Below are 25,825 nucleotides of genomic sequence, written 5' to 3'. Positions count from 1 at the left end.
AAATCCACTAGCCGTGCTTATAACTCCTACTGTATTCAACAATAAACGTACACATTTGACGTTTTAAAGAGATCTCATAAAAAGGGATTCGATATGAATTATGATGCTGTTCAATTTCCTGCTGTTCAATTTCCTTTGAATGCGGCTACATTCTAAAAAGACACGTTAGGTGTCCACTCTACTTTCCGCAATCAATTTCACGTAAATGTACCAAGCTTATTCAATTTTGAAAAGACAACTCACACTCAAGACATTAATTTTGAACAGCTGCTCAACTAAATATATATCGGTCCTATTTCATGTTAACTATGTGCAAAACAGAAATTATTTTCTTTTACTAGTTTTTTCTCTTATCAATTATATATCGGTCCTATTCCATGTTAATTGAAGCACTGCTCAATTAAAAGAAAATTTGCAATATCAATTAGTGGAGCAAATATTTACACCAAAGTCCTATAGGACATATAGACTATACCTCAAAACTCAAATAATTCTCGGTCGAAATTCTTGAGGCTTCAACTTCATTAGTGATTAGGAAATCAACTCGAAAGTTAAACTTAAAAAAAAGCTACCAAGATATTCTTACTGTCCAAATCAACAGCGAAAGTAGAAATTTCGCTAAGAAAATTTAAAATATATATTATTATATATCTATATTATTATTTTTTAATGATGTTCAACTAACTATTCTTCACCGGCTATAGCTCCACTCCCTGGTTCAAATCTTAATGTCAAATAAATCAAGACGAGAAATTTTATACATAGTTGTATGGGCAGTATCCATATTCCATACTAACTGAAAAAACTCAGAAATACTACTATACAAAGGCAAAGGCCAATAATGATTAGACGAGTGGTATAATAATACAAGAATGTCATACTGGAAATTTAATATGACTTGTTTGCTCTACCAGCAACAAAAGTCTTGGGCTCTTAACTTAGAAGAGAGTAAAATTAAAGAGGACAGGGTGTGAGGGGCACGTGGTGTGTAGGCTCCAGCACAACAGGAAAACCAGAATAACCTGTGAATTACAGAAAATACAGTACAGATCATTTCCATAGCCACCTTTTCTCACGGGATTTTGCCTTTTTGCTTCCCCAAAAAACAGCTGGATTTATTCCCTCATCTATTCTCTTTTCTGCACTTTTACTGATCAATTTAATTTTAATTATATCCATTCAAAATGTAAAAATAATTACATTACCCATATTATTTTATCAAATTAAAAGTTACTCTATAAGTGATTGATTATGTAAATATTATCAATAATATTAATGCTTATAACTTAAATCCTTGCTTATAAAGTACCCCTTTATACTTCCTCCCGCTTTGTCTTCGTGACGATGTAATTTGTTAGCGTGGATACGAGTGAATGAATTACTTTTTATTCGAGTTATAGTAATTACTACTCTTTAGGTAATTACGAGGGTTAAAACATATGATATTTGATGTAAATTTAATTTTTTTAATAAAATTTTTATATTTAAAAAATGACGTGAAAAACACTATAAATCAGCATAATATATAATTTAAAAATATTTTCAGGAAACTGTTATTAAAGAAAAAACTGTTCATCTCTCCAAATTGTATTAGTATGACATATATATATGGACATAGAATGGGCCGGAATGGAGCAGAGTATAAATAGTAGGAGTATTAGTTTGCATCTACTTACTAAAAGTGGGAAAAACCTCCACATTTATTGTTAGCTAATAATTGGGATCAAATATACATCTTTCGTTATAAAATTGATTCTAATATGCCCTTCTTTATTAAAGAGCATAAGGTTTCACATATATCTTTTTGTAAGAGAAAATTATAAAATTACTACGCGAAATGTCCATATTTACCCACAAACGAAAAAAGGGAGTATACATTGTACTAATAATATTTCCTCCGTCTTAAAATATTTGTCGTCCTTATTAAAAATACTAATCTCAAAATATTTGTAGTTTTATTTATTCAAAATAAAATTAAGTAGCTTTTTCCCATTTTACCCCTGTATTAATGGGTTGATTTTGTGAGTTCACATATCAATATTTAAAAAGTTTCATCATTAATACAGCAAATATTATTGAGGAGAGAGCCTGATGAAATATGATAATAGATTAAAATAGTCAAAATACTTCTCTTATAAATGTTTTTTTAACGGGGCATATAAATGAAAAATTTGGATCCACTTCTTGCCTTCCTTTATAAACACTTCCCAACTGTCCAACTCCTTACAATTTCTCCTCACAAATTTTATTTTCCCATCTCTCTCCAAAAAATGGGAAAAGAAAAAACACTATCAAAATCAAGAACAATGGCTCCAAGAATGGTGGCCAATTTCCGTAGATCTCTTTCATTTCCAAATCATCCAAACCATTCAAACAAGCCCAAAAAATCCTTCCACGTCAGATCCGCTAGTCTTCCATGTCGATCTCATCCATTAATTTCTCAGCTCAAAGATGACCTCAACGGGCTCAAAACATGGGCTTGTAAGCCCGAAAACCGCACTTGTGCTTGGCTTTGTGATGGGCTGAGTCAACTTAAAGTTGTTCATGAGAGTCTGGATGATCTGCTTCAACTTCCACAAACACGTGAATCTTTACATGGTCATTCTGATTTGGTCGAGAAGCTTCTAGATGATTTCCTTCACTTTGTTGATGTTTATGGAATCTTCCAAACGTTGATACTCACCTTCAAGGAAGAACATTTAGCAGCTCAGGTACCGTAAACTCTTAAAAAGAGCACATTTTTAATTACTTAATTATATTATTGCTTAACATATTACTCACGTCTGATCCTTCGAGACCAGAAGCGTGAAGATATTTTTTGCTTTTTGTGCGTCGGTGAGGTTAATTTGGACGTAAAAATAGTGCTCGATCAATGGTTACTTTTGATCCTGTATTTGAAAAATGCCACTATCATATGGAGTTGATAGTTTTATAGGTGAAACTCCACGAGCGTATCATGGATCATGGATCGGAGTTTCACTAATAGAACGTGAAACTTCGTAGCAAGGACTAATTTTCAATTACATGAGCTAAAAAATGGTTACTAATTTCTGAATTTTACCTGGTTTGAATTCGATAACTGTTGTCGTTGTTTTTGGAAAATTGGCCTTTTTTGAGGCCACTTTTAAATTTTGTTCCTAATTAGTTGAACGGGCTAAATTTATTGTAAAAAGGAAAAAATCCATCTAATTACTTTTAACAGCCGAATTTTAGCCTGTATGGTTATCGGTGATAGAATTTAAAGAGTGACTTCAAAAAAAGACCATAAGGAGCAAATAATCTCCTGTTGCCTGCGCTGATAGCGTATTTGTGCATGCGATCATTTTATGATCTAAAAGATTAAGTTATTAAAAAGAATATGATTTTAAGTTTTTAACCATCGTACTTAATTATATCATGTTTCAACAGGTAGGTGTGAGGCGCAAAGATGAATCCAAGATTGCTTCTTACGCGAAAGCTTTGAGAAAAATGGCTAAAGAAATGGATAAACTGGCGTCCAACGTGCAATGCATTGGGAAATATATCGTGCCTCAAGAATGTGTACCAGTGCCTGATGGAGATGCAGAGCTAGCAGAAGTGATGAAAGACATTATAGAAGTGACACTATTAGTTTCTATTGCACTTTTCAATGGACTTGCAGTATCAATGGCATTTCCAAAACCATCTTGCTCATGGATCGGATTAGGAATGAAGACAAAGAAAGTGAAAGAAAATGAGGCAATTGTGGAATTTGTAGAAATGGGATTCGAGAATTTATTGAGAAAAAATAAAGGGGGTGAAGAAGTGAAGATCGTGTCTAAGAAAATGCATGAATTGGAAGATTGCATTTGTGGAATTGAAAATGGTGGAGACAAAGTGTTTAGGAGTTTAATTAATGCTAGAGTTTCATTGCTCAATGTATTCACACAGTAGAGGGAGGTAAAATGGAAATTTAAAAATGATGCATACATGTATATTTTGCTTAATTCCTTTTTTGGTTTTTTACTATTGTCATTGATTAATTTGTTATTGTCATAAAGTTAAATTCGTTTAATGCGGGAAAAAAAGTTTACTGTTGAATAGAGAATATTCTTGATTGTATTGCGTGTAAAATGCGCATGACGATTTTATTTGATATTGAATTTACTCGGATTCCTATGAAAATTTTGGGTTGTCCCTTTTTGCACCTTTTTCCAAAGAGGAAACAAGTTTACATTAGAATTCAAATTTCAACCGTATCGCATTAATAGTATTAGGGGTGTACAAAGTAAATCGATAAATCGCACCAAATCGAATCAAATCGAGAAAAAAATTCGATTAGTGGTTTGGTTTGACTTGGTTTGGTGTTGAAAAAAAAACTCGATCATAATTGATTTGGTTTGGTTTTAGCTAAAAAAAGTCAAACCAACCCGACATTACATGTATTCAATTTTTAAAATATTTTATACAAAAAAATATTTATTTATAACGTAATTTATAAATATTTCTTAAATTTTTTTGTAGTTTTTTTATCTATTATCATACCATTCAAGCTTGAAATTAGAATTTTGAATGTGAATAGATTTTATATCCTATGGATGTTATTAACTCATATAAAGTCCAAATCAAAACCAACTCAACACTAATACTAACAAAAGAAATTCAATTTACCACTAGGAATGACAATAATGTAAGATACATCTCCTTTAGTTTTGCATAATTGGTTTAGAGAATGAAAATACATTACTTAAGTTTTTTTTCTTGTCATGTAATTAATACTTATTAGCCGTACTTATTTTAGGATGACTTAGTATTTTAGATTATGGTCATTTTCTTTATGGCTTATTAATTAGCAATATTTATTTTAACCGATTTTATTATCTTTTGTTGAATATTTTAATACAATGTCATCACTCTTCTCACATTTTGTGTTATTTTCTTATGAAACACTTTAATTACATAGTTGTATCTTACTAGGATTAAAGAAATATTTGAAGTAAAAGTATATATTTTGTATCAAGACTATTCCGAAAACAACCCGAATAACCCGAGAAAACCAAATAACCCGAGAAAACCCGAGGTTGAAAAACCTGAATTTTATTGGTTTGGTTTGGTATATAAATTTTAAAACCCGACGCAATTAATTTGGTTTGGTATTTAAGAAATCCGAACCAACCTGATCCATGTACACCCCTAAATAGTATAACTTGTAAATCACTTCCAAAGGAAAAATGAATAAGTCTCAATAGAAAAGAGAGAAAATTTGGCACCTTTCAAATGATTTACTTAACACTCCCGTCATTCACTTTTACTTATCTACTATTTCAAAAATAGATTTTCATTTTACTTGTCTACTTTCGTATATAAAGAGAAAAACAATTTATTTTTTCTGTTTTATCCTTAACATTAATTGCTTTTTCCAAATCATTTTTGAAATCCATTAAGAAGTCATATACCAATTATATGAGTATTATGGTAACAAAAAATTGCATGGACTTTCCCTTCATACGGACTAGTCTTTAATTTTTGACCCTCAATTCGCTGGTCTTTAATTTTTGCCCCTACTTCTCATTTAATGAAAATTTGTAGGCTAAAGTACATTTTTCCAGCAGAATCGAAAAATTAATAATAATTTCGCAAGGCAGAAACCTATGCTATTCGGGCGAAGTTACATAGAACCTATGCTTTGTTCGGCACTGGTTCGTGGAAATGAAGTTTTGCGTTAATTTCGCAACGGTTCTATGTATTTTCATAGAAACCTCTGCCGTGTCTGGCATAGTTTCTATGTAACTATATAGCTAAGAGGCATAGTTGCATATGAACTTATGCCTTGAGGCATAGGTTCTATGTAGTTTCATAGAAACTTTTGCTGTGTCCGGCATAGTTTCTATGTAAATACATGGCGATAGCATAGTTTCATATGAACTTATGTCTTGTGATTTTATTTTTTTTGATCGATGAAGGGTCCGAATCCAGAACCTCGAGATATTTTTGGTCACCCTTTTAAGCGAAGGGTAAAAATTAAAGACTAGCAATTTGAGGGATAAAAATTAAAGACTAGCGCCTTTGAAGGACAATCGTGCAAATTGTTTTTATGATAAAATATACACTTTATTTATTATTTTTTAAGATAAATAAAAGTAAAGAGAGTGCATTGAAAAGTCATGGAGTATAATTGAATGTTGAATTACAATTTCGTGAACATTACTATAACCAATCAATATTTCGACAGTCTTCTCTCAATCAATCAATCAAAGTCTTATAAGTCCGATCGAAAGTGTTGTATTAATCTACAAAAAATTATAAATATCCAAAATATTGGGGATGGGATAGCCACCTTTAATTCATTCCAAGTAAAGGAACAAATTTATAGGCTTTTAAATCCCAAATTCCATACAATTTTTTAACTTTTCCTGGATTTGATTTTTCTACATATTTGATCGTTAATTCTCGAAAGAAAGGTTTTACTTTAAAGACTTTATTTTTTGGAAATAAATAAAGAATAGTGTTGCCTGTTAAAAGCCGAAAAAACATCGCTGGAAAATGGAAATATTGAGTAGACCAACAAATTGCCCATTCATCATGTTTCCTTTCTTTTTTTATTTCTGTTGAGAGTCATGTGAATTAAAGTGATATACTGTAATCATTTCCACTCGGTATTGGGTCCATTATTCTTAATTAAGTCGATAGTTGTGTTAAAAAAAGGTTGCTGGCATAGTCTCGCGTTGTAACGTGTGGACTGGATTATTTATCTGCATAAAATAAAATATAAAATATATAAAAAAAGAAGTAATATAAGCCACTTGCACATGATTTGTTTCATATAATTGAGAACTGTTTTTAATCCTTCATTAATTACTACGAATAATGAACTAATCATTTGTTCATGATAATGTTAGCTTTATTTTCTCATAATGCAGTCCCTAAGGGCTAGGAGATCACGTGTTCGAGTCATGGAAACAACCTCTTGTAGAAATGCACGGTAAGACTGCGTACAATAGATCTTTGTGGTCCAATCCTTCCTTAGACCCCACACATAGTGGGAGGTTTGTGCATCGGGCTGCCCTGCAGTCCCTGAGGAATCAACGTGAATTGGCTCTGGTTTCTTAGTTCCTTTTATTTTTTTTCTCTCTCCTTATTGCATAGATCCTATACATCCAGGTTAAATACAAAAAAATTGAAGTGTGCAGATATGTCCATCTTTTGTCGGAATAAATGCCAGAAGATGCAAAGAATAATTGTTATTCATAAGTACATTACACTAATAATCTTTCGCCAGGTACTAACAAAAAAAAAAAAAAACATGAGTTCACGTGTTTGGTCTCAAAAGATACTATGAATGCCTTTTAGAAAATGATTTTCTTTCTTCTAATTATAGCACTTTCATGTGAATTTTTTAAGAAATTGTAGATCTGTCTTTAGTGAACAGGGCCGAGGCAATCATGTGGGTAGTTGATTTTTTTTTTTTTTAAGATCCAAACTGTTAGTCATTTTAACAAATTAAATTTGTTTCGAAGTGTTTAATGTTTAGATTGTAAAAAATATGAAGTCGTTTAATACTTTTTCTCTTCAAAATCTATCCTTATTGTTCTAATAGAGTCGAGTGTTGATTAAGAAGCTTACTAAGAGATAGATAGTTGTTTAGACAAATACACCCTTGTAAAGTTATTTAAGAATGATTAAATATATTTCTTAGGGTTGTAATTATCCTTTCGAAACTTTTTAGATAATATAGACTCGAGGAAGTATTTTTCTATTATTGTTCTTCCTCTTTGGTACATGATAACTAGTTCTTCGTTCAAACTTGAAAGAGACACTTTCTAAACGGCAATCATATTTTTTTTTTAAAAATATAATCAACGTAGAAAGTTCATAGTTTGTTCTAACGTTCTACTGGAACGACCGACACAAACACCCCATTCTCCTTTTCTTTCATCTTTCAGCAATTGTTGACTTGAGAACTTGGACAATAATTACTAAGAGTCTGTTTGGATGGGCTTAAAAAAAGCAGCTTATAAGTAAAAAAAAAATAGGGCAATTCTTGCCCTTCTTTTGGGGTGATCTTTAAATTTTGCCCCTCATATTTGCGGTCTTTAAATTTTGCCCCTCATATTTGTGGTCTTTAAGTTTTGCCCTTAGCTTGGATACCTGAGATTCTGGTTCGAACCCTCGCTCAGGCATAAAATAAAAAAATAATTTCGCAAGGCAGAGCTGGAGGGAGTGTATGCCGGATCCGGCATAAAGTCCTTAAGGAAAAACTAAAGTTATGCCGGAGGGGGCATAACTTTTCCTGAAAGCATAGTTTTAGTTATGGCTTATGGGGCAAAACTTTTCTATAAGGAACTATGCCTTATGAGCCAGACTTTTAATTAAGGCATAACCAAAAGTATGCCTCATAAGGCAAAAATTTTTCTTAAGGCAAACTTTTAGTGTTGCCTTAATGAAAAGTTCCGCCTTATGCGGCATACTTTTAGTTATATTTTATGGGGCACACTTTTAGTTAAGGCATAACTAAAAGTATGCCCCATAAGGCGGAACTTTTCCTTAAGACATAATTAAAAGTTTGTCTTGAAAAGTAAATAAAATAAAATATATGTCTCAAACCAAAGTCTGCCCCCTCTGCCATAACTTTAGTTTTTCCTTAAGGATTGTATGCCGGATCCGACATACACTCCCCCTAGCCCTGCCCTGCGAAATTATTTTTTTATTTTATGTCTGAGCGGGGGTTCGAATCCAGAACCTCAAGTATCCAAGCGAAGGGCAAAACTTAAAGAACACAAATATGAGGGGCAAAATTTAAAGACCACCCCAAAAGAAGGGCAATCCGTGCAAAAAAATGAAAAAAATAAGTTGGGGTAGTCAAACTTATTTTTTTTGGCTTATAAGTTATTTTCAGCTTATAAGCTGCTTTAGATAAGCTAAGTCAAATTGGTGCAATTAATTTTTTGAGCTTATTTTAAGCACAAAATGACTTTAAGTTGGCCAACCAAACACTTAAAAAAGCTGAAAACAGCTTATTGTGAACTTATAAGTCAATCCAAACGGGCTCTAAGTGTAGATACAAGCAATTATTATAATTGTAAATTAGAGCTAGCTCTTTGAATTTTCATCGTCTATATCATTTTATTAAAGCCCATTTTAGTGGACATTCGTCAATAACAGCAGTATCACATTGATACAAGCAATCATTGCTCTACTAAAAAAGACAAAGTGTTTGTAGAATGAGCAAAAAATTGGCTTGCTGAAACACAAACTGTTACATCTCTCAAAACAGAAATATCGAGGGGGAAAAAAAAAGTGAATGAAAAGCATAATCCCCTGATATAACAAATTAATTTGGAGTCTAAAGTCTAGGAGCCCGTTTGGATTGGCTTATAAGTTAGCTTATAAGCTGTTTTAAGCTTTTTTGAGTGTTTGGCTGGCCAGCTTAAAGTCATTTTGTGCTTAAAATAAGCTCAAAAAAATAATTAGGCCCATTTGACTTAACTTATCTAAAACAGCTTATAAGCTGAAAACAACTTATAAGCAAAAAAAAATAAGTTAGACTACCCCAACTTATTTTTTTTAGCTTATAAGCTGCAAACAGCTTATAGACATAAGCCCATCCAAACAGGCTCTAGATAGAAAGTTCACGGTAGTTTAGCCCAAACAATATTCGTTGCTTTTCTAAGGCATTTTTTTGCGCGGATTGCCCTTCTTTTGGGGCGGTCTTTAAATTTTGCCCCTCATATTTATGATCTTTAAGTTATGCCCCTCATATTGCTGGTCTTTAATTTTTGCCCTTCGCGTTGCAACCCTGAGCGTTCACGCAGAAATCATGAGGTTCTGGGTTCGAACCCCCACTCAAGCATAAATTAAAAAAAAAATTGCAAGGCAAGGTTTGGGTCGCATGTATGCCGGACCCAACATACACTTATTAAGGAATTACCAAAGTTATGCCGGACCCGGCATACTCATGCCTTATGGGCAGACTGGGCATAAGTATGCCGGGTCCGACATAACTTTGGCAAATCCTTAACAAGTTTATGCTGGGTCCGACATACTTATGAGCAAACTTTTAATGGGGAAACTTTTAGTTAAGCCTTAACTAAAAGTCTTTTCCTAGTTATGCCTTATGGGGCAGACTTTTTGTTAAGGCACAACTAAAAGTATGCCCATAAGGCATAACTAAAAGTATGTCCCATAAGGTGGAACTTTTCCTTAAGGCATAACTAAAAATTTGTGTTATAAGACAAAGTTTATGTCTTAAGGAAAAGTTATGCCTTATGGGGCATAACTAGGAAAAGACTTTTAGTTAAGGCTTAACTAAAAGTTTGTCCATTAAAAGTTTGCCCATAAGTATGCCGGACCCGACATAAACTTGTGAAGGAATTACCAAAGTTATGCCGGTGGGGGCATAGCGAAATTTCAATTCTGTCTTACAATTTTTTTAAATTTTTTTGACTGCGTGGGGGTTTGAACCTGGAATACATGAGTTTTAGCCGAAGGGTAAAATTTAAAGATTTTAAATATGAGGGGCAAAATTTAAAGACCACCCCAAAAGAAGGACAATTCTAAAGAGACCGGCAATTAGAAGAAGGAAGACAGACTTTTATGATCAGTATTGGGTTGAGGTAAGGCGTAATTTGACTGGACTGGGCTTAGACCCATCAATATTCAGCCCAATAGTTGAATTGTGGGCCTGTATAGGGGGACGTGGAAAAAATTGGAAAGTGGGAATGCTGTCATTGCACGCAGATCCCTACGAAGACGCTGCACAAGGACGAGCCAACGTGGGTGAGAGTCACAGGCTTAAAAGGAAGCGCACGTGAAGGTCCTTGTTGAATATAAAATGGTTTGACGTGGCACGTGTGAACCCCGATTTTCCAACGGAATTTACTTAGGGGCGAAGCCAGTTTCGTAGTCAAAGGTGTTTGAATTTTCAAGAAGAAATATATATATATATATATATATATATATATATATATATATATATATATATATAGATGAATGTATAATACGTAATAATTGATATGTCTACACGGTATAGTATTTCAGTAATATGTGTTCGGGTGAACACCATTGCTAAGGTAAAAATTTATTCGCACAGGGTGTTTATACCAAACTCATTGCTAAGCTGTCGCACCATTGATTTGTCTAATTTTTTTACTCTATATAGCAAAATTAAAGTTAAGTATTTGATATAAAAAGAGGATGTTTTATCTATTAAAGTATAAAATGCTAGTAAGGCTCGAAACACCGAATTCAGTGGCAGAGCTAGAATTTTCACCTAGGAAGTTAAAAAATATGACGAAGTAAATAAAAGAAGAAGTCAAGGGGATTCAACATCTAATATAGATACATAAAATATAATTTTAACCTAATATTAATAGTGTAATTTCTCCCCGAGAGGGTTCGGATCCTCCTGGAGCCTACCTAGCTCCGCTCCTGCCACCGACCTCTAACCAAGTTAAAGAGCAATAAAATCTTCTAAGCTAGAATTTATTTTGAGTCAAACTACATTATAAATTTACATTCTAGAATGACATTATAAAGCAAATTTAAAAACATAAATTTGACCGGAAAGCTATTGATTCCAATTATATTTTGTTGGGGATTCATTCTGTTTGACACTTAAAATTAATTACTCCAGGAAAATTCATCGCTTGATGCTATTGCACGGTAAGTTCATTCAAATATGACATCATTTATAAAAAATCATGCGTACATCATCGAATGTATAAAATATTTCGAGTAATTTTTTTAAAGATTCTTATATCGCGGATTTTTACAATGCAAACAGTACTAAAAGGACCAAAACACCCTCATAATTATTATTTTTCCAGGACAAAACAAGGTACAAAGTAAAACACAGAAAGCTTTGTCAGAACAGAAAAGGTGTGAGATGGGTCAATGAAAGCACAGTTTTGAAGTTTTTCACTTTCACCTTTGCAATACTTCCATAAATTCCATTTCATCTCCTCCATATCCTCCTAGCTGTATATTAACCCAAAACAAAGCTATATTTATCTGATTAATTTATTCATATAAAGTTGTATTCTCTTTTTTGGCAGCACTAGTATCTTGTTATTAGTTATGGTGTTTAATTGAAAAGGTTTTCAATCTTGAGTTATTATTAAACAAGTTGTGTTCATCATGGGTTGTTGTCAATCGTTAATTTTGAAAGAGCGTAGCTCAGAGAAAGATCAGCGCGTGAGTCATCCACGCGCCTCCAACGGCGCGGGCACCGGCGCCGGAGCCGCCGTCGGAGATGGTGGTGTACCGATATTCTCTGAGTTTTCACTATCTGAGCTGAAAGCAGCTACGAGTAACTTCAGTTCAGAGTTTATAGTTTCAGAAAGTGGGGAAAAAGCACCTAATATGGTTTATAAAGGGCGTTTGCAGAATCGACGTTGGATCGCTGTTAAGAAATTTACTAAATCTGCTTGGCCTGATCCTAAACAATTTGCGGTACTTCTTGGTCTTTTTGGTCTTCTTTATAAAATTAGGGTTTTTTTTTTTTTTCGTACTTGTTGTTTATAGTGTAGTATAAAGCCTTTTTACTTCACATAGTAGCAAAGGATTAATTCAAGTTAATAAGATGTCAGCCATCTGTTTTCAATACATTAAATAAATTTAGGATTGAGGGGTTATTGTTATTTGTTTCTGATTTTTAATTTTTTGTTTGTTTTTGGTGTAATTAGGAGGAAGCATCAGGTGTTGGGAAATTGAGGCATAAAAGGCTGGCTAATTTGATTGGGTACTGCTCTGATGGGGATGAGAGGCTGCTGGTAGCTGAGTACATGCCAAATGATACACTTGCAAAACATCTATTTCACTGTATGCTTATATTTTACTGCTTTTTTTTTTAAGCTTTAATGCAGTTTTTTATGGGAATGAAGAGAAAAATCACGATACTTTGATTGTTCATAGTTAGAGAAAGGACTTAAGTTAACATTAATTGCGTTGCTCCGACAGGTGTTGGGAGATATTAAGTATTTACCGTGCTTTTTGGTTTATCGACTAATTTATGTCTTAGCTGATTAGCTACCATCTCCTTTTGCACATTAGAGAGGCAACGTGGTTGTTTGGGGCACTAAAAACTTATTTTTTGTCGTAAAAGGCATAGCATGGAAAATTGCGCAGATTATCCACGAGCACAGCATTTCTATTTTAAGCATGGAATTGGGGGAGGGATATTGAAGAGCTTTAACTTTTTATGGGGTGTGTGGGGTTATCTTTTTCATACGCTCTACCTTTTGTTTGTATATATTTGGATTATTTGTTAACTTATCCTGTTTCTTGCTTTGTCGCTTTTATGGATTGTTTCTTCCCTAGTTAATCTGATGCAATGTATTAAAGTTTTATATGGTATATTGCTTCATCTCATGGTGTCTGCGGAATTGCACTGTTTCCTTCCTTCTATGCAGGGGAGAATCAAACCCTTGAATGGGCCATGCGTTTAAGAGTGGCTCTATATATTGCTGAAGCATTGGATTACTGTAGCAGCGAAGGTCGACCACTATACCATGACTTGAACGCATATCGAGTTCTCTTTGACGAGGTGTTTTGACGGACCTCTTCTTTTTTAGCTTAAAATGTCCTTTTTACATTCTAGGGTGATAGCCTTGTTCTTTTCCTCTACTGCTTTCCCCTTCCAGTGAACAGAATAGGGTAATGTAGACTTCTGAATTTATTCGTGCCATTGTATTAATTTGGTGAATGATTTTTTGCAGAGTGGCGATCCCCGTCTTTCTTGTTTTGGGTTGATGAAAAATAGCAGGGATGGTAAAAGTTATAGCACGAACCTCGCTTATACACCTCCTGAGTATTTAAGAAATGGTAAAGTTTCGAACATTTTGTCTCTGTTGAGTTTCAAAGCTTTTCTCGTAGCATTATTTCCATGGATAGTGATGTTATGTGGAACTGGAAATTTGGGGCTGGTATAAATCTCCTTGAACGAGACAGTCATTTTGTGATGATGGCTGGAGCTCATGTAAAAAGAGAAGGATTCCAGATATGAGGATGGATGGAGTAACTTTGCTATTTACTTGTAAATTTGTAACCAAGAAACATGTCTTGAGCTCCCTCGATGACCGGATTGAATGTTTACTTGGATGATTTATATAATAGTTTGCTCATCTCAATCTACGTGTAGAAGAATCTTAAGTCTGTTGTTTCTTTGAAATATATATCTGAGTCCAATACTTCTTGAATAGTGTGTGCCTCTTGAGATATCTACTCCTTGGGTGTTAACACAGGACCAAAAGTAGTATTCGCATCCTGATATTTAAATGCAACTATGTTTGCTGTGACTTCTTGATATTCTAGTAGATGGTAGATTGGAAGGCTCTTGCCTCATAGACATAATTCTGTGATGTGAGAAAAGGATGAAAATTTAGAACAGAAGTTGTAGCTCTCTGTAGACCAAGTCAGCAGTAAAAAAATGGAGCAAAAATGAAGCAAAAACTTGCACCACCGTTCACTAGCTTCATTTTTACATTTAACTTCCGTGACTACTTTTCACAAACTAATTTGTGCTGGTAATAGCTACAAATGTAGCTGCAAGCACCAACTGATTAGTATGCTATTTCTGCTGAACTTTCAAACACAACAATATGTAAATGCTCATGGAAGAAGGATCTGTTAAAATGTCCCTTGTCTAACAGTTTAAGCTTTTATGTGAGATGGTTACATAATTGAACATGATATCCATTTTTACCAACAAAATAAAATAAAATAATAAATAATTTGGTACTGGAGCAGGCAGAGGTCTAACATCACTAACATCCTTAGCCTTTAGATGAGTTGTCACACAATTCAACAGCACGTAAACTCAAAGAGTTTTGAATTGAAATCTGAGGAGGAGGAAGAGAAGCAGCGGTGAATAAGCTATCAATTGAATTTGCTGCCTTCTGCATGTCCAATAACCTAATATACACTATGTGATCATTTTATCTTTGACGGATGACCTCTTTCCATATGAATTATTTATTTCTGACCAAGGCATTCAGATTTTTGCTTGCCAGTAAACTACTATGACTAACAAGCTACTGGAAACTGATAGCTTGGTGGTGGGAGTGGGGGTGGGACTATATCCCTTTAGGACAATTCACAAAGAAGAGATCTTCTGTCATATTATCTGACACCTTTAGAGTGATTTCGGAATTCATATCCTGCATAGCCATGTATTATACACTTATGCGCTGGTGTTCTAAGTCGCATTCCTGCTTTTGGTGTTTTTTTTTAGTTGGAGAAGGGGTGATGGTACTTAAATATGACAATTGAAAAAGGCGAGATGACATTATGAACTACATCAGTGATTCTACTGATATCTATCACTTTCTATTTATTATCATTCTCAATGTTGGAACTTATTTTAGGGGATGAAGAATTTCTTGTCTATTTGCAGGAAGAGTTACTCAAGAAAGTGTTGTTTTCAGCTATGGAACTGTCCTTTTGGACCTGCTAAGTGGAAAACATATCCCACCTGGTCATGTAAGTTTCTTAGAGTCTGTTCGTCAGTTGTAACCTAGTATGTCCATTTCTTCTTGCTCCAAATCTCAGGGAGTGTCACCTTATCAGTGATGGGAACACTATTTTAGGCTCTGTTGTGTTGTATTTATGTGCTGGTGCTCTGGAAAGTATTTGTGACACAAGCAACTATCTTTGATGTCTAAGACTATGTACAGATTTTGTTGCTAGAGCAGCAATAGGAGGGTAGTCGGACATTAGGCTTGGTGAAACGTTAGAGGTAAGGCCAAAGAAGTATTGGGGAGAGGTGGTTAGACAGGACATGGCGCAGTTTCAGCTTACCGAGGACATGACCTTAGATAGGAGGTTTTGGAGGACTCAGACTAGGATAGAAGGTTAGGAGGTAGTCTCGCTTACTTCTTTCGTCCTAGTAGTTGTAGTTTGCTCATTCGTTTATTGCCATCTGATTTCTGCTTATATTGTTGGGTCTTGTACTTCGAGTATCTTATTTATTTATGGTAGCTACTGTTTATCATGACTCTCTCGCTTTTGTTGCTTCTCGTTTTCATATTGTTTTGTTATGCTTGTCCTTATCTGACCTTTTGTCTTGTTCTCTTTTGAGCCGAGGGTCTTTCGGAAACAGCCTCCTCACGAGGTGAGGGTAAGGTCTGCGTACACTCTACCCTCCCCAGACCCCACATTGTGGGAATTTACTGGGTATGTTGTTGTTGTTGCTGTTGTTGTATCCTCAGACATTTTATGTACCTTTGCTTCAACTTTCTAAGGGAAGAGGAGAAATTTATTTGGTGTTAACATTCATGTAGAGTATATTTCTTCACTTTCTCTTGAAGAGCATTCCATATTGGTATCATTGTGTTACGTTGTTTTTCTTTTGCAATTCCTCCTCTTTTTATTGCACAGAAACTCTTGTTGCTCAGTTCATTCCTTATGTTTCAGGCACTTGATATGATACGGGGCAAAAATATTCTTCTATTAATGGATTCACATTTGGAGGGAAATTTCTCAACAGAAGAGGCAACAGTTGTATTTGATCTGGCTTCACGATGCTTGCAGTATGAACCCAGGGAGCGACCAAATACCAAAGACCTCGTTTCAACACTTGGTCCATTGCAAAGTAAACCTGATGTTAGTCCTACCACCATAATCTACTCTTTTACTCGATGCATAGTTTTCTATCCTTTCCCCTTCCAAAAAATACGGGGAAAAAATAAAAATCTAGAAGCATGTTTTCATATCTTCTGCTCTTTTTGTCACAAGCAATTATGAGCAACTGCTTCTGGTAGGAAGTTTGACTCTTTCCAATATCTAGCTCTAAGTGATTGTTTTGTTTTATTCAATTAGAGGTTGAGAGGAGTTTCTGATGATCTGGTTGCAGGTTGCATCTCATGTAATGTTGGGTATTCCTAAGAATGAAGAAGCTCCACCAACTCCACAGCACCCTCTTTCTGCAATGGGGGATGCTTGTTCAAGAATGGATCTCACAGCTATTCATCAGATTTTGGTAATGACACATTATAAAGACGATGAAGGGACAAATGAGGTAATTCTTTTGACCAGAACTACCACTTTGAAAAGTCTGTTTTTTTCTAAGTTACTCGGACTCTTCACTTTCGGAGCCGCACCCGTGTCGACACGACATGGGTGTGGGATCCGTACCCGATTTGGTCAAAACAATTTTGGGTGCTTTGACCAAAATCGATAGAGAAATTTGATACAGGCAATGATTTCTGAAATCAAAACAAAAGCTAGGGCTATTGCAATAGCCATTTAACACCTCTATATCATTTGCAATTGCCATGTTACACCAAAAAATGGTAAGGAGATGCATCTATATTTAATATTAATTACAGGTTCAAATTTGCTCTAAAAAATTTATGCATTCTTTTCCTTATATATAATCCCCTATTTTCTGGGCATATTTTTCGAACTCTATTTTTAGATATTTGAATTATTTCTAGCTGAATCCCAGCACCCGTATCCATACCTGGATCAGTATCCCCGAATCTTAAAGTTTAGATCATGAAGGATCCAACCTCTAGATCCACACCTGTATCGGATACCCGCACTCAAGTCCGAGTAACTTAGGTTTTTTCACATCTTTATATGATGCTGGATGCCCAATCATGCAGTTGTCTTTCCAAGAGTGGACTCAACAGATGAGGGATATGTTAGAGGCAAGAAAGCGTGGAGACTTGGCATTTCGGGACAAGGACTTTAAAACTGCCATTGATTGCTATTCACAGGTATTTGCATTCATTTAATGAGAAAGGTGTCAATCTGCAACACTGGTTACAACTTGCAACTTCCTTTTTGTCAAATCTAGTAAGGTCGTTATTGACAATAAAAGACTTATGACGCAGTGGAGACATGAGGTAGACTGAAATATGCTTCATATTAACTCCTGAAAGCCATTTATGCAATTGGATGCCATAATTGTACTTCGTCAATTAATAGAGACATGCATCTCCTTTTTTGGGGTTGGAATGGAAGGTCTTGTGCCATTTTTTCGGTGGGTTGTTTGACATTCCCAAATCTATATATGTCTCCGATTTAGAATTTTCAAGTTCGTTGTCAGTTTCCTTATACCCATCTATACTCAACCATTTAGTAGAAGACCAAAATCTGAATGTGGCCCGTTTTTAAGGTGACTTTTCCACATCTAATTTCATACTATACGTGATCTGGTTCACCAAGTTGGTGACATTTTTAGTTATTTGTATGACCACTGAATCGTCCTTGGCCAATAATCCAAGGAATAGACTCAATGCATTCTTCACATTTAAATTATATTGTAGCAGGTCTGGTTCACCAGGCTGTGACATGTTTTGTTATAATGAGAAAGGTGTCAATCTGCAACACTGGTTACAACTTGCAACGTCCTTTTTGTCAAATCTAGTAAGGTCGTTATTGACAATAAAAGACTTATGATGCAGTGGAGACATGAGGTAGACTGAAATATGCTTCATAGTAACTCCTGAAAGCCATTTATGCAATTGGATGCCATAATTGTACTTCGTCGATTAATAGAGACATGCATCTCCTTTTTTGGGGTTGGAATGGAAGGTCTCGTGCCATTTTTTCGGTGGGTTGTTTGACATTCCCAAATCTATATATGTCTCCGATTTAGAATTTTCAAGTTCGTTGCAGTGTTATCAAAAGTGAAAAGCGCGAAAAAAGCTCTAAGGTCAGCTGGGGCTTTAAGCATGAAGCGCATATAAAGCGTGGGCTTTAATGAAAAAAAGCGCAATGGTGCAAAAATACAAATATATATATGTTTAGTCCAAGATTAATAGTAATAAGCATGAATAACAAATATATGGACAAAGAAATTGTAAAAATATTAAGATAAAGTGAAATATCAATCATCTAGTGTCACCTCCTCAAGAGAGGCTCATTGGCAAGGAAAAGTGTGTCTAAGAGCCTTGATGACGATGCTGAAGCGCACATAAAGCGAGGCGAAGCGCTCAACATGTTTTGAGCCTCGCTTCAAGGCTTAAGCGTGCTTAAAGCGCTCCTTTGATAACACTGGTTCGTTGTCAGTTTCCTTATACCCATCTATACTCAACCATTTAGTAGAAGACCAAAATCTGAATGTGGCCCGTTTTTAAGGTGACTTTTTCACATCTAATTTCATACTATATGTGATCTGGTTCACCAAGTTGGTGACATTTTTAGTTATTTGTATGATCACTGAATCGTCCTTGGCCAATAATCTAAGGAATAGACTCAATGCATTCTTCACATTTAAATTATATTTTAGCAGGTCTGGTTCACCAGGCTGTGACATGTTTTGTTATTTGTGTGACTGGCATATTGAACATCTGGTGTATATGCTCCAACTAATGCTGATATTGTAGCATGAAGTAGCCTGTTTGTTATGAAATAGCTAGGTTGTGACATGTTTGTTGTTTGTGTGACTGGTAAATCTGCCATGTTAAATTGAACATCTGGTGTATATGCTCCAACTAATGCTGATATTGTAGCATGAAGTAGCCTGTTTGGCCAAGCTTCTCCAAGGCCAAAGGTGTTTTTATTTTTCAAAGTTGAGGTGTTTGGCGAAGCTTTTAGGAGAAAGTGTTTTTGAGTAGAAGCAGAAGCTGTTTTTTGAGAAGCTGAAAAAAATAGCTTCTCTCCAAAAGCACTTTTTTGAAAAATGCTTCTGAGAAAATACACTTAGAAGCATTTTTTAAAAGCTTGCCCAAACCTAATTGTTGCTCAAAAGCGCTTTTCATATTAATTAGCCAAACACAAACTGCTTCAAAGTACTTTCTTGAAAAACATTTTTGAAAAAGCACTTTTCAAAATAAGTTGATTTTAGAAGCTTGGCCAAACTAGCTAGTAAACTGGCTTTATGAGATTGAGATTATTGCATATATGCAGGCAGAAATTTGCAGCTCCATTTGATGCTTTACTATCACCTTTTTCTAGCTGTTGCAGTAGCATGGATCTTATGTATTCGTATTATAGGTCATGGTTATTGGCTACCAAATGACGACCTAGCTGAGTTTGGGTTACCGGAGTGCTTTCAGTAACTTATTTATACCCATTTGCTTATTTTCGTGTCTTGTTGCAGTTTGTAGATGTGGGAACAATGGTGTCTCCAACTGTTTATGCACGAAGAAGCCTTTGTTATCTCATGTGTGATCAACCAGATGCTGCCCTTCGTGATGCAATGCAATCACAATGTGTCTATCCAGACTGGTCCACAGCATTTTACATGCAGGCAGTTGCCCTTTCCAAGCTAGACATGCACAAAGACGCAGCTGACATGTTGAATGAGGCTGCAATTCTAGAAGAGAGAAAACGAGGTGGAAGAGCATCTTGAATAATACCTCACTTGTATCATTCTTTTGGTCCTATCAATTATTCTTGTCATCACAAAATTAGCCCAAATTCCTGTATCATTTGTTTAAGTGTGTTTGCCTTAGAACTTTATGTAAGAAGAGAATCATTTGCTCGGTTGGTATATGCGCATTTCAGTTTTGCACTCTGATTTGTCAAAATATGAAAATAAATTTCTCAATGTGTACATTTGTATGTATATTTGTTAATTAATACAATAGAGCGGTGAAGATTACATTGGTGAAATTAAGATATGTATAGCTCGGCCTTGCCATCAATGAAAAGGCTCATGAACTCTTCACCATCAACAGTTTCTTTCTCTATCAGCAACTGAGCAAGCTTGTGTAGGATGTCGATGTGAGTTGTGATGATTTGTGTAGCTCTTTCATATGCTTTTTCAACCAATTCCCTTACTTCAGCATCAACCACATCGGCTGTCGCCATGGAGTAGTCTTTCTGGGATGACATCTGAAATTAAACAACGAAATTGTAAGGCATGATTAACAACTCTTACAGCAAAAACGACAAAGACAACTTGCACAAAGCACGTACCGATTGACCTAGGAAAGGGTTTCCTCCACCCCCTCCAATGGCAACTTGGCCTATCTTTTTGCTGAAACCTAATCTCTCAACCATTTGCCTTGCCACTCGTGAAACTTGCATGAAATCGTTAGATGCCCCGGTTGTTACGTTGTCTTGTCCAAAAATAACCTCCTCAGCAACCCTGGAAGAGCAGGGAAGTCAAGAAATGGACTTGGGCTTTTTAGAATGCGGAGAAGTAAAGACTCAGATGAATTATGAATAGAAAAAGATCATCAATCCTATTATAACCGGTCGGACATGAGATTAAATGGAACAACATGGTCAGTTAAGATTCATATATCTGACCTTAACTTGGTCGGGACTAAGGCGTAGTTATTATAGTAGTATCATCCTATGAACCCAAAGATGAGTCTGATCTATTTGAAGTAACATGGATACAAGTTATGCCTCAAAATGGAACACAGTTCCGAATCCGCTTTGTCTACGAACAAGGAAGCTATAAGTAGTGCAACTAAGAATGGAGAGTTTGATCCCCACCCAAGAGCTACTTTGCCATTTTCCAAATTTAATGGTCTTAATAAACATAGTTCATCTCGGACCAGATCTAGAACTGTTCTCAACAGTTTGTGACTGGGATCTTATCCATTTGTAGATGGAGCTTATGTAGCAGCTAGGTCTAGAGGGAAGTTATGAGCATTATGGTTGCATAACTTTCATACCAAGGTTAGCACCTTTGATCCTTTGATATTACAGGGGGCAAAGGACTAATTTCAACATACACTCTAGTCGTAAGCATCTATACAGGTGCAGAGAATGAACTTAATGTTGCACAATAGGTAAAACTAACCTTCCACCAAGAGCAACTGCCATTTGATTCTCCAGGTAGCTCCTGCTGTACAGCCCCGACTCAAGTCTTTCTTCACTGGGGGCAAAGAAGGTGAGACCACCGGCTTGGCCCCGAGGAATTATGGATATCTTTGCAACAGGATCATACTCGGGCATAAGTGCACCAACCAAGGCATGGCCAGCCTCTGCAATCCAAATGTAAACACACAATTAGATAACTAGATCATCAGAAGGCAGCAACTACTAAGTATGTAATTTAGTTTTTCCATACCATGATAAGCTACCAGCTTCTTCTTCTCTTCCGAGACAACAGCATTTTTCTTCTCTGGGCCAGCAATGATCCTCTCCAGAGCATCGGATATCTCATCTTTACTTATTTCCTTTAGGTCACGCCTAGCTGCAAGGATGGCTGCTTCATTCATCAAGTTTTGCAAATCTGCACCAGTGAAACCTGGTGTTCTCCTGGCAATCTTATCAAAGTCGACATCCTTTGCAAGGGCCTTTCCTCTAGAATGCACCTGTTATGCAAAGTAGTAACGACAACCAGTTCAACAAACGGAAAACATTTTTGGGAAAGCAGAAGTCTGTTTTCCAGATAAGGGGACTGGACTTGTATACTCAGGTTTTTAAAATAGAACCTGTTAACTGTAAAGGCCATGTTTTTGGAGTGTAACTTCAGCAAAACTTTTACTAAGTGACAATGTTCTCTCAATAGATCATGCAGATAGTAAGGAGCCGTTTGGCCACGAGAATTATTCACTTTTTTCCGTAGTGTTTGGTTATAAAATTTCCAAATCCAACTAGGAGTTGGATTCCAAATTTGGGAAAGTGCTCCAAACCTGTTTCCCAACTCCATCTTCACAAATTCCAAATGAAGTGTTGTCTTTTCTCCTTTGCAAAAAGTATAACCAACTACAACTCCATCTTCAACTTCATAAATTCCAAATAAAGTGAAAAATATTTGGAATGTATGGCCAAACGCCTACTAAAACACTCACATTCCTCAAGGTACACACGTATAACATTATTTTCTACCATATGATGTATGTCCATAAAGAATGGAGATACAAGTTTGCTAATTTTGATCTCTATTTATCACTACTTTTAATGTTCTTCTAAAGGATGATGAATGAGCAAACCAACACTAAACAACAAGAAGCATAAAGATTAAGCCAATATAAGAAAGAAAAATTTGGAAGTAAACTAACCTGAAGAATCCTGACTCTACCAGCAACATCAGGTCTGTCAACAGTCACTTGTCGATCAAACCTCCCAGGTCTCAACAATGCAGAATCAAGAACATCAGGCCTGTTAGTTGCAGCCAAAACAATGACACCAGAATTTCCAGAAAACCCATCCATTTCAGTCAAGAGCTGATTAATAGTTTGCTCTCTCTCATCATTTCCACCTCCAAGTCCAGCACCTCTCTGCCTTCCCACAGCATCAATCTCATCAATAAACACAATGCAAGGCGCTTTCGATTTCGCCTTCTCGAACAAATCCCTCACTCTTGAAGCTCCCACACCAACAAACAACTCAACAAACTCTGATGCTGCACAAGAGAAAAATGGTACACCAGCCTCACCAGCTACTGCTCTAGCCAAAAGGGTCTTCCCAGTACCTGCAATGGCGTATGTAGCTTTAGGATACCTGGTTCATATGAACCCAGCATCTCCGACGCGGAGTATAAATTTATTTGTAATTGTACTCCCTCTGTCCCAATTTATGTGGCATCATTTCCTTTTTGGTCTGTCCCAAAAAGAATGTCACCTTTCTATATTTAGAAACAATTTAACTTTATGAGACGATTTACAACCACACATTTATATAAGGCTTGTTTTGGACCACACATTTCAAAAGTCTTCCTTTCTTTCTTAAACTCCATGCCAAGTCAAATGGTGCCACATAAATTGGGACGGAGGTAGTAATAAATAGTATTCTCACCATCCCAATTTATGTGGCACACTTTACTTTTTAGTTTGTTCCAAAAAGAATGTTACCTATCTATAATTAGAAACAACTTAACTGAAAATTCTCCTTTTACTCGTAAGGTTCGTTGGTATTATTTAATATCTTGTTTAGTAGTGTTTACCCTATTCAATACTATCCTTACACATAATAAACCATGACATTGACAATATCAATACTATTCCTATTCTAATACACCCTATTCTGTACTATTCCTGCTATAATACACCCTATTCATTTAATGTAACAAACCAAACAGTCCAAAAAAAATAATGCCAACATTACTACACCCTATTCAGTACTATTCTTATACACCCTACCAAACAACCTCTTACTGAAATGATTTATAGCCACACAAATGTCTAAGATTTGTTTTAGACCACAAATTTCAAAAGTCATTCCTTTCTTTCTTAAGCTTTGTGTCTAGTCAATTGGTGCCACATAAATTGAGATAGAGAGGGTAGATATGAACCTATAAATTCAATGCTAAAAAACATAGAGACCGAGCTCATAAAATTAAATCCTGGATCCGTCTTACCTGGTGGACCTACCAAAAGACACCCTTTTGGTATCTTAGCACCTAAAGCAGTATACTTATCAGGATTTTTCAAGAAATCAACCACTTCTTGTAACTCCAGTTTAGCTTGATCAGCACCAGCAACATCAGCAAAAGTCACTCCAGTTTCAGGAACTTCCTGAAACTTGGACTTGGACCGGCCGAAATCCATCGGCCCGCCCAGCCCACCGGGCCCTCCAGGCCCGCCCTGAGACCTCCTGAAAAGAAAGAACAGCCCAGCGAAAGCAATAATTGGAAACAACAAATTCCCAATAACACTAAACAGCCCATTACCAGCTTCACCTTCAGAAACTGAAATATCAACACCATTCATAGCTAAAATGTCGATTAAATCAGGGTCATTAGGCACAGTTACATTAGCTCTACGTCCATCAATTGCTGTAAGTTGAAGGGTACTTCCATCTTTACTAAATCTAACCCTTTCAACTTTACCCTTTTTAACAGCATTCAAGAATTCACTGTATCTCCATTGAGAACCATCTGGAATGTCAGGATTAGGCTGTGTTTGGGTCTTTGGAGCATTCAAGATTAGATTTGGAGAAAAGGGTGATGTTGGTTTTTGTGCTTCAGCTTGAATTACTTGTGGTGGTGCTATTGGGGTTGTATTATCAAGAGCCAAAGCCTGTTGTGGAGTGATTGAAGAAAAGAGTAAAGCAGCTAAAGCAGCTTGTGAAGGGATGTTCTTGAAATTATTATCTGAATTGGGTTTTTTGTTGACTATACACTTTCTTTTGGACTGAAAATGGAAATATTTTTTTGTGGTTTTAGGTGTTGGAGGAGAGACAAAGATTTGAGAACCCAAGAAGTTGGAAGAGAGCAGAGAATTTGCCATTGTCACTGTTTGGGAGAGGTTTGATTTGGGTCTCAGTTATACTGATGAATTGTTGGTCTTAAGTTTGGGGAATTTAGATATTTTTATTTGTTAAAGGAGGGGTAAAACTCTATCAATTATATATGCAAAATTGGAGAATTCTATGTTGGTGATTTGCTACATGTTGAGAAATTGAATGGAAGCCATAGATTAGGATGTTGGCTTGGGTTGCTTCTACGTGTCATGAATGTTATCCAGTCGCCCTTTTGATATTTATGTTTTTTTTTTCAAGAGAATTTTCATTTTCTACGTGGGAAAATGCAGAGCCCGCAAATACTCACAGAACAGATATGTTGAAATGCAAGAGACTTCAAAATTATCTTCACTGCTCAATAGTGAGAAATTGGTCCAGAAATAATGTAGAATGGGTACAACGAAGCAGTTTGGACATGTAATGAAGGCCCATAGCATGCACATTTCTGTACAAGGCCCATTGGATAATTTATCTTGCGGGTCATTTGCACTTTTGGCCTTCATAGCATATCCCTTTTTCTGGGACATAAATTTATATTATCGCATCATAAAATTCCACGAGAATTGCCTCACACCCTTAAACAACTTATGCCCCGCAAGACATAAATTAAAGACCAGCCCATTTGAAGGGAAAAACTAAAGACCTGTCCATTTGAAGGACAGACCGTGCAATTTCTTCGCTCGGAGAGTCCTTTGCGGACTACTATTTAGTATTTGTTCCCGTAGAGCAGATCTTGCAAAAATAGGCATCCTTTGTTTAACGGACAAGAAAA

At 35.8% G+C, this 25,825-nt stretch overlaps 3 protein-coding genes across 3 annotated transcripts; 2 read left to right on the top strand and 1 right to left on the bottom strand.

The window, feature by feature from the left end:
- Positions 1 to 2,189: 2,189 nt before the first annotated feature.
- Positions 2,190 to 4,143, top strand: LOC132624018 (uncharacterized). Its single transcript, XM_060338843.1, has 2 exons — positions 2,190 to 2,711; positions 3,409 to 4,143. The coding sequence occupies exons 1-2, from the start codon at positions 2,271 to 2,273 to the stop codon at positions 3,910 to 3,912; spliced, it is 945 nt and encodes a 314-aa protein (XP_060194826.1). The 5' UTR covers positions 2,190 to 2,270; the 3' UTR covers positions 3,913 to 4,143.
- A 7,673-nt stretch (positions 4,144 to 11,816) lies between these two features.
- On the top strand, positions 11,817 to 20,455 carry LOC132628188 (serine/threonine-protein kinase BSK1). The gene is made up of 9 exons (XM_060343936.1): positions 11,817 to 12,408; positions 12,642 to 12,777; positions 13,368 to 13,501; positions 13,674 to 13,779; positions 15,350 to 15,435; positions 16,369 to 16,557; positions 16,808 to 16,972; positions 17,562 to 17,675; positions 20,006 to 20,455. The coding sequence occupies exons 1-9, from the start codon at positions 12,094 to 12,096 to the stop codon at positions 20,255 to 20,257; spliced, it is 1,497 nt and encodes a 498-aa protein (XP_060199919.1). The 5' UTR covers positions 11,817 to 12,093; the 3' UTR covers positions 20,258 to 20,455.
- On the bottom strand, positions 20,426 to 25,292 carry LOC132628187 (ATP-dependent zinc metalloprotease FTSH, chloroplastic). The gene is made up of 6 exons (XM_060343935.1): positions 24,170 to 25,292; positions 22,872 to 23,284; positions 21,935 to 22,181; positions 21,665 to 21,848; positions 20,827 to 20,998; positions 20,426 to 20,742 (listed from the first exon to the last, which is right to left on the bottom strand). Exons 1-6 carry the CDS (start codon positions 25,038 to 25,040, stop codon positions 20,521 to 20,523), a joined length of 2,109 nt encoding a protein of 702 aa, XP_060199918.1. The 5' UTR covers positions 25,041 to 25,292; the 3' UTR covers positions 20,426 to 20,520.
- Between the last annotated feature and the right edge of the window lie 533 nt (positions 25,293 to 25,825).

The sequence above is a fragment of the Lycium barbarum genome, chromosome 2, assembly GCF_019175385.1.
Source record: "Lycium barbarum isolate Lr01 chromosome 2, ASM1917538v2, whole genome shotgun sequence".
Lineage (NCBI taxonomy): Eukaryota > Viridiplantae > Streptophyta > Magnoliopsida > Solanales > Solanaceae > Lycium > Lycium barbarum.
Note: the sequence above shows the minus strand (reverse complement) of the source record. Positions and strands in the feature narration are given on the sequence as shown.

Coding starts and splice junctions, on each gene's coding strand:
- LOC132624018 (XM_060338843.1), top strand. CDS start 2,271: ATGGGAAAAGAAAAAACACTATCAAAATCAAGAACAATGGCTCCAAGA. Junction 2,712..3,408: donor AAGAACATTTAGCAGCTCAG/GTACCGTAAACT, acceptor ATGTTTCAACAG/GTAGGTGTGAGGCGCAAAGA.
- LOC132628188 (XM_060343936.1), top strand. CDS start 12,094: ATGGGTTGTTGTCAATCGTTAATTTTGAAAGAGCGTAGCTCAGAGAAA. Junction 12,409..12,641: donor CTGATCCTAAACAATTTGCG/GTACTTCTTGGT, acceptor TGGTGTAATTAG/GAGGAAGCATCAGGTGTTGG. Junction 16,973..17,561: donor ACGATGAAGGGACAAATGAG/GTAATTCTTTTG, acceptor CCAATCATGCAG/TTGTCTTTCCAAGAGTGGAC.
- LOC132628187 (XM_060343935.1), bottom strand. CDS start 25,040: ATGGCAAATTCTCTGCTCTCTTCCAACTTCTTGGGTTCTCAAATCTTT. Junction 21,849..21,934: donor GAAGCTGGTAGCTTATCATG/GTATGGAAAAAC, acceptor TTTGGATTGCAG/AGGCTGGCCATGCCTTGGTT. Junction 20,999..21,664: donor GCAGTTGCTCTTGGTGGAAG/GTTAGTTTTACC, acceptor CTGCTCTTCCAG/GGTTGCTGAGGAGGTTATTT.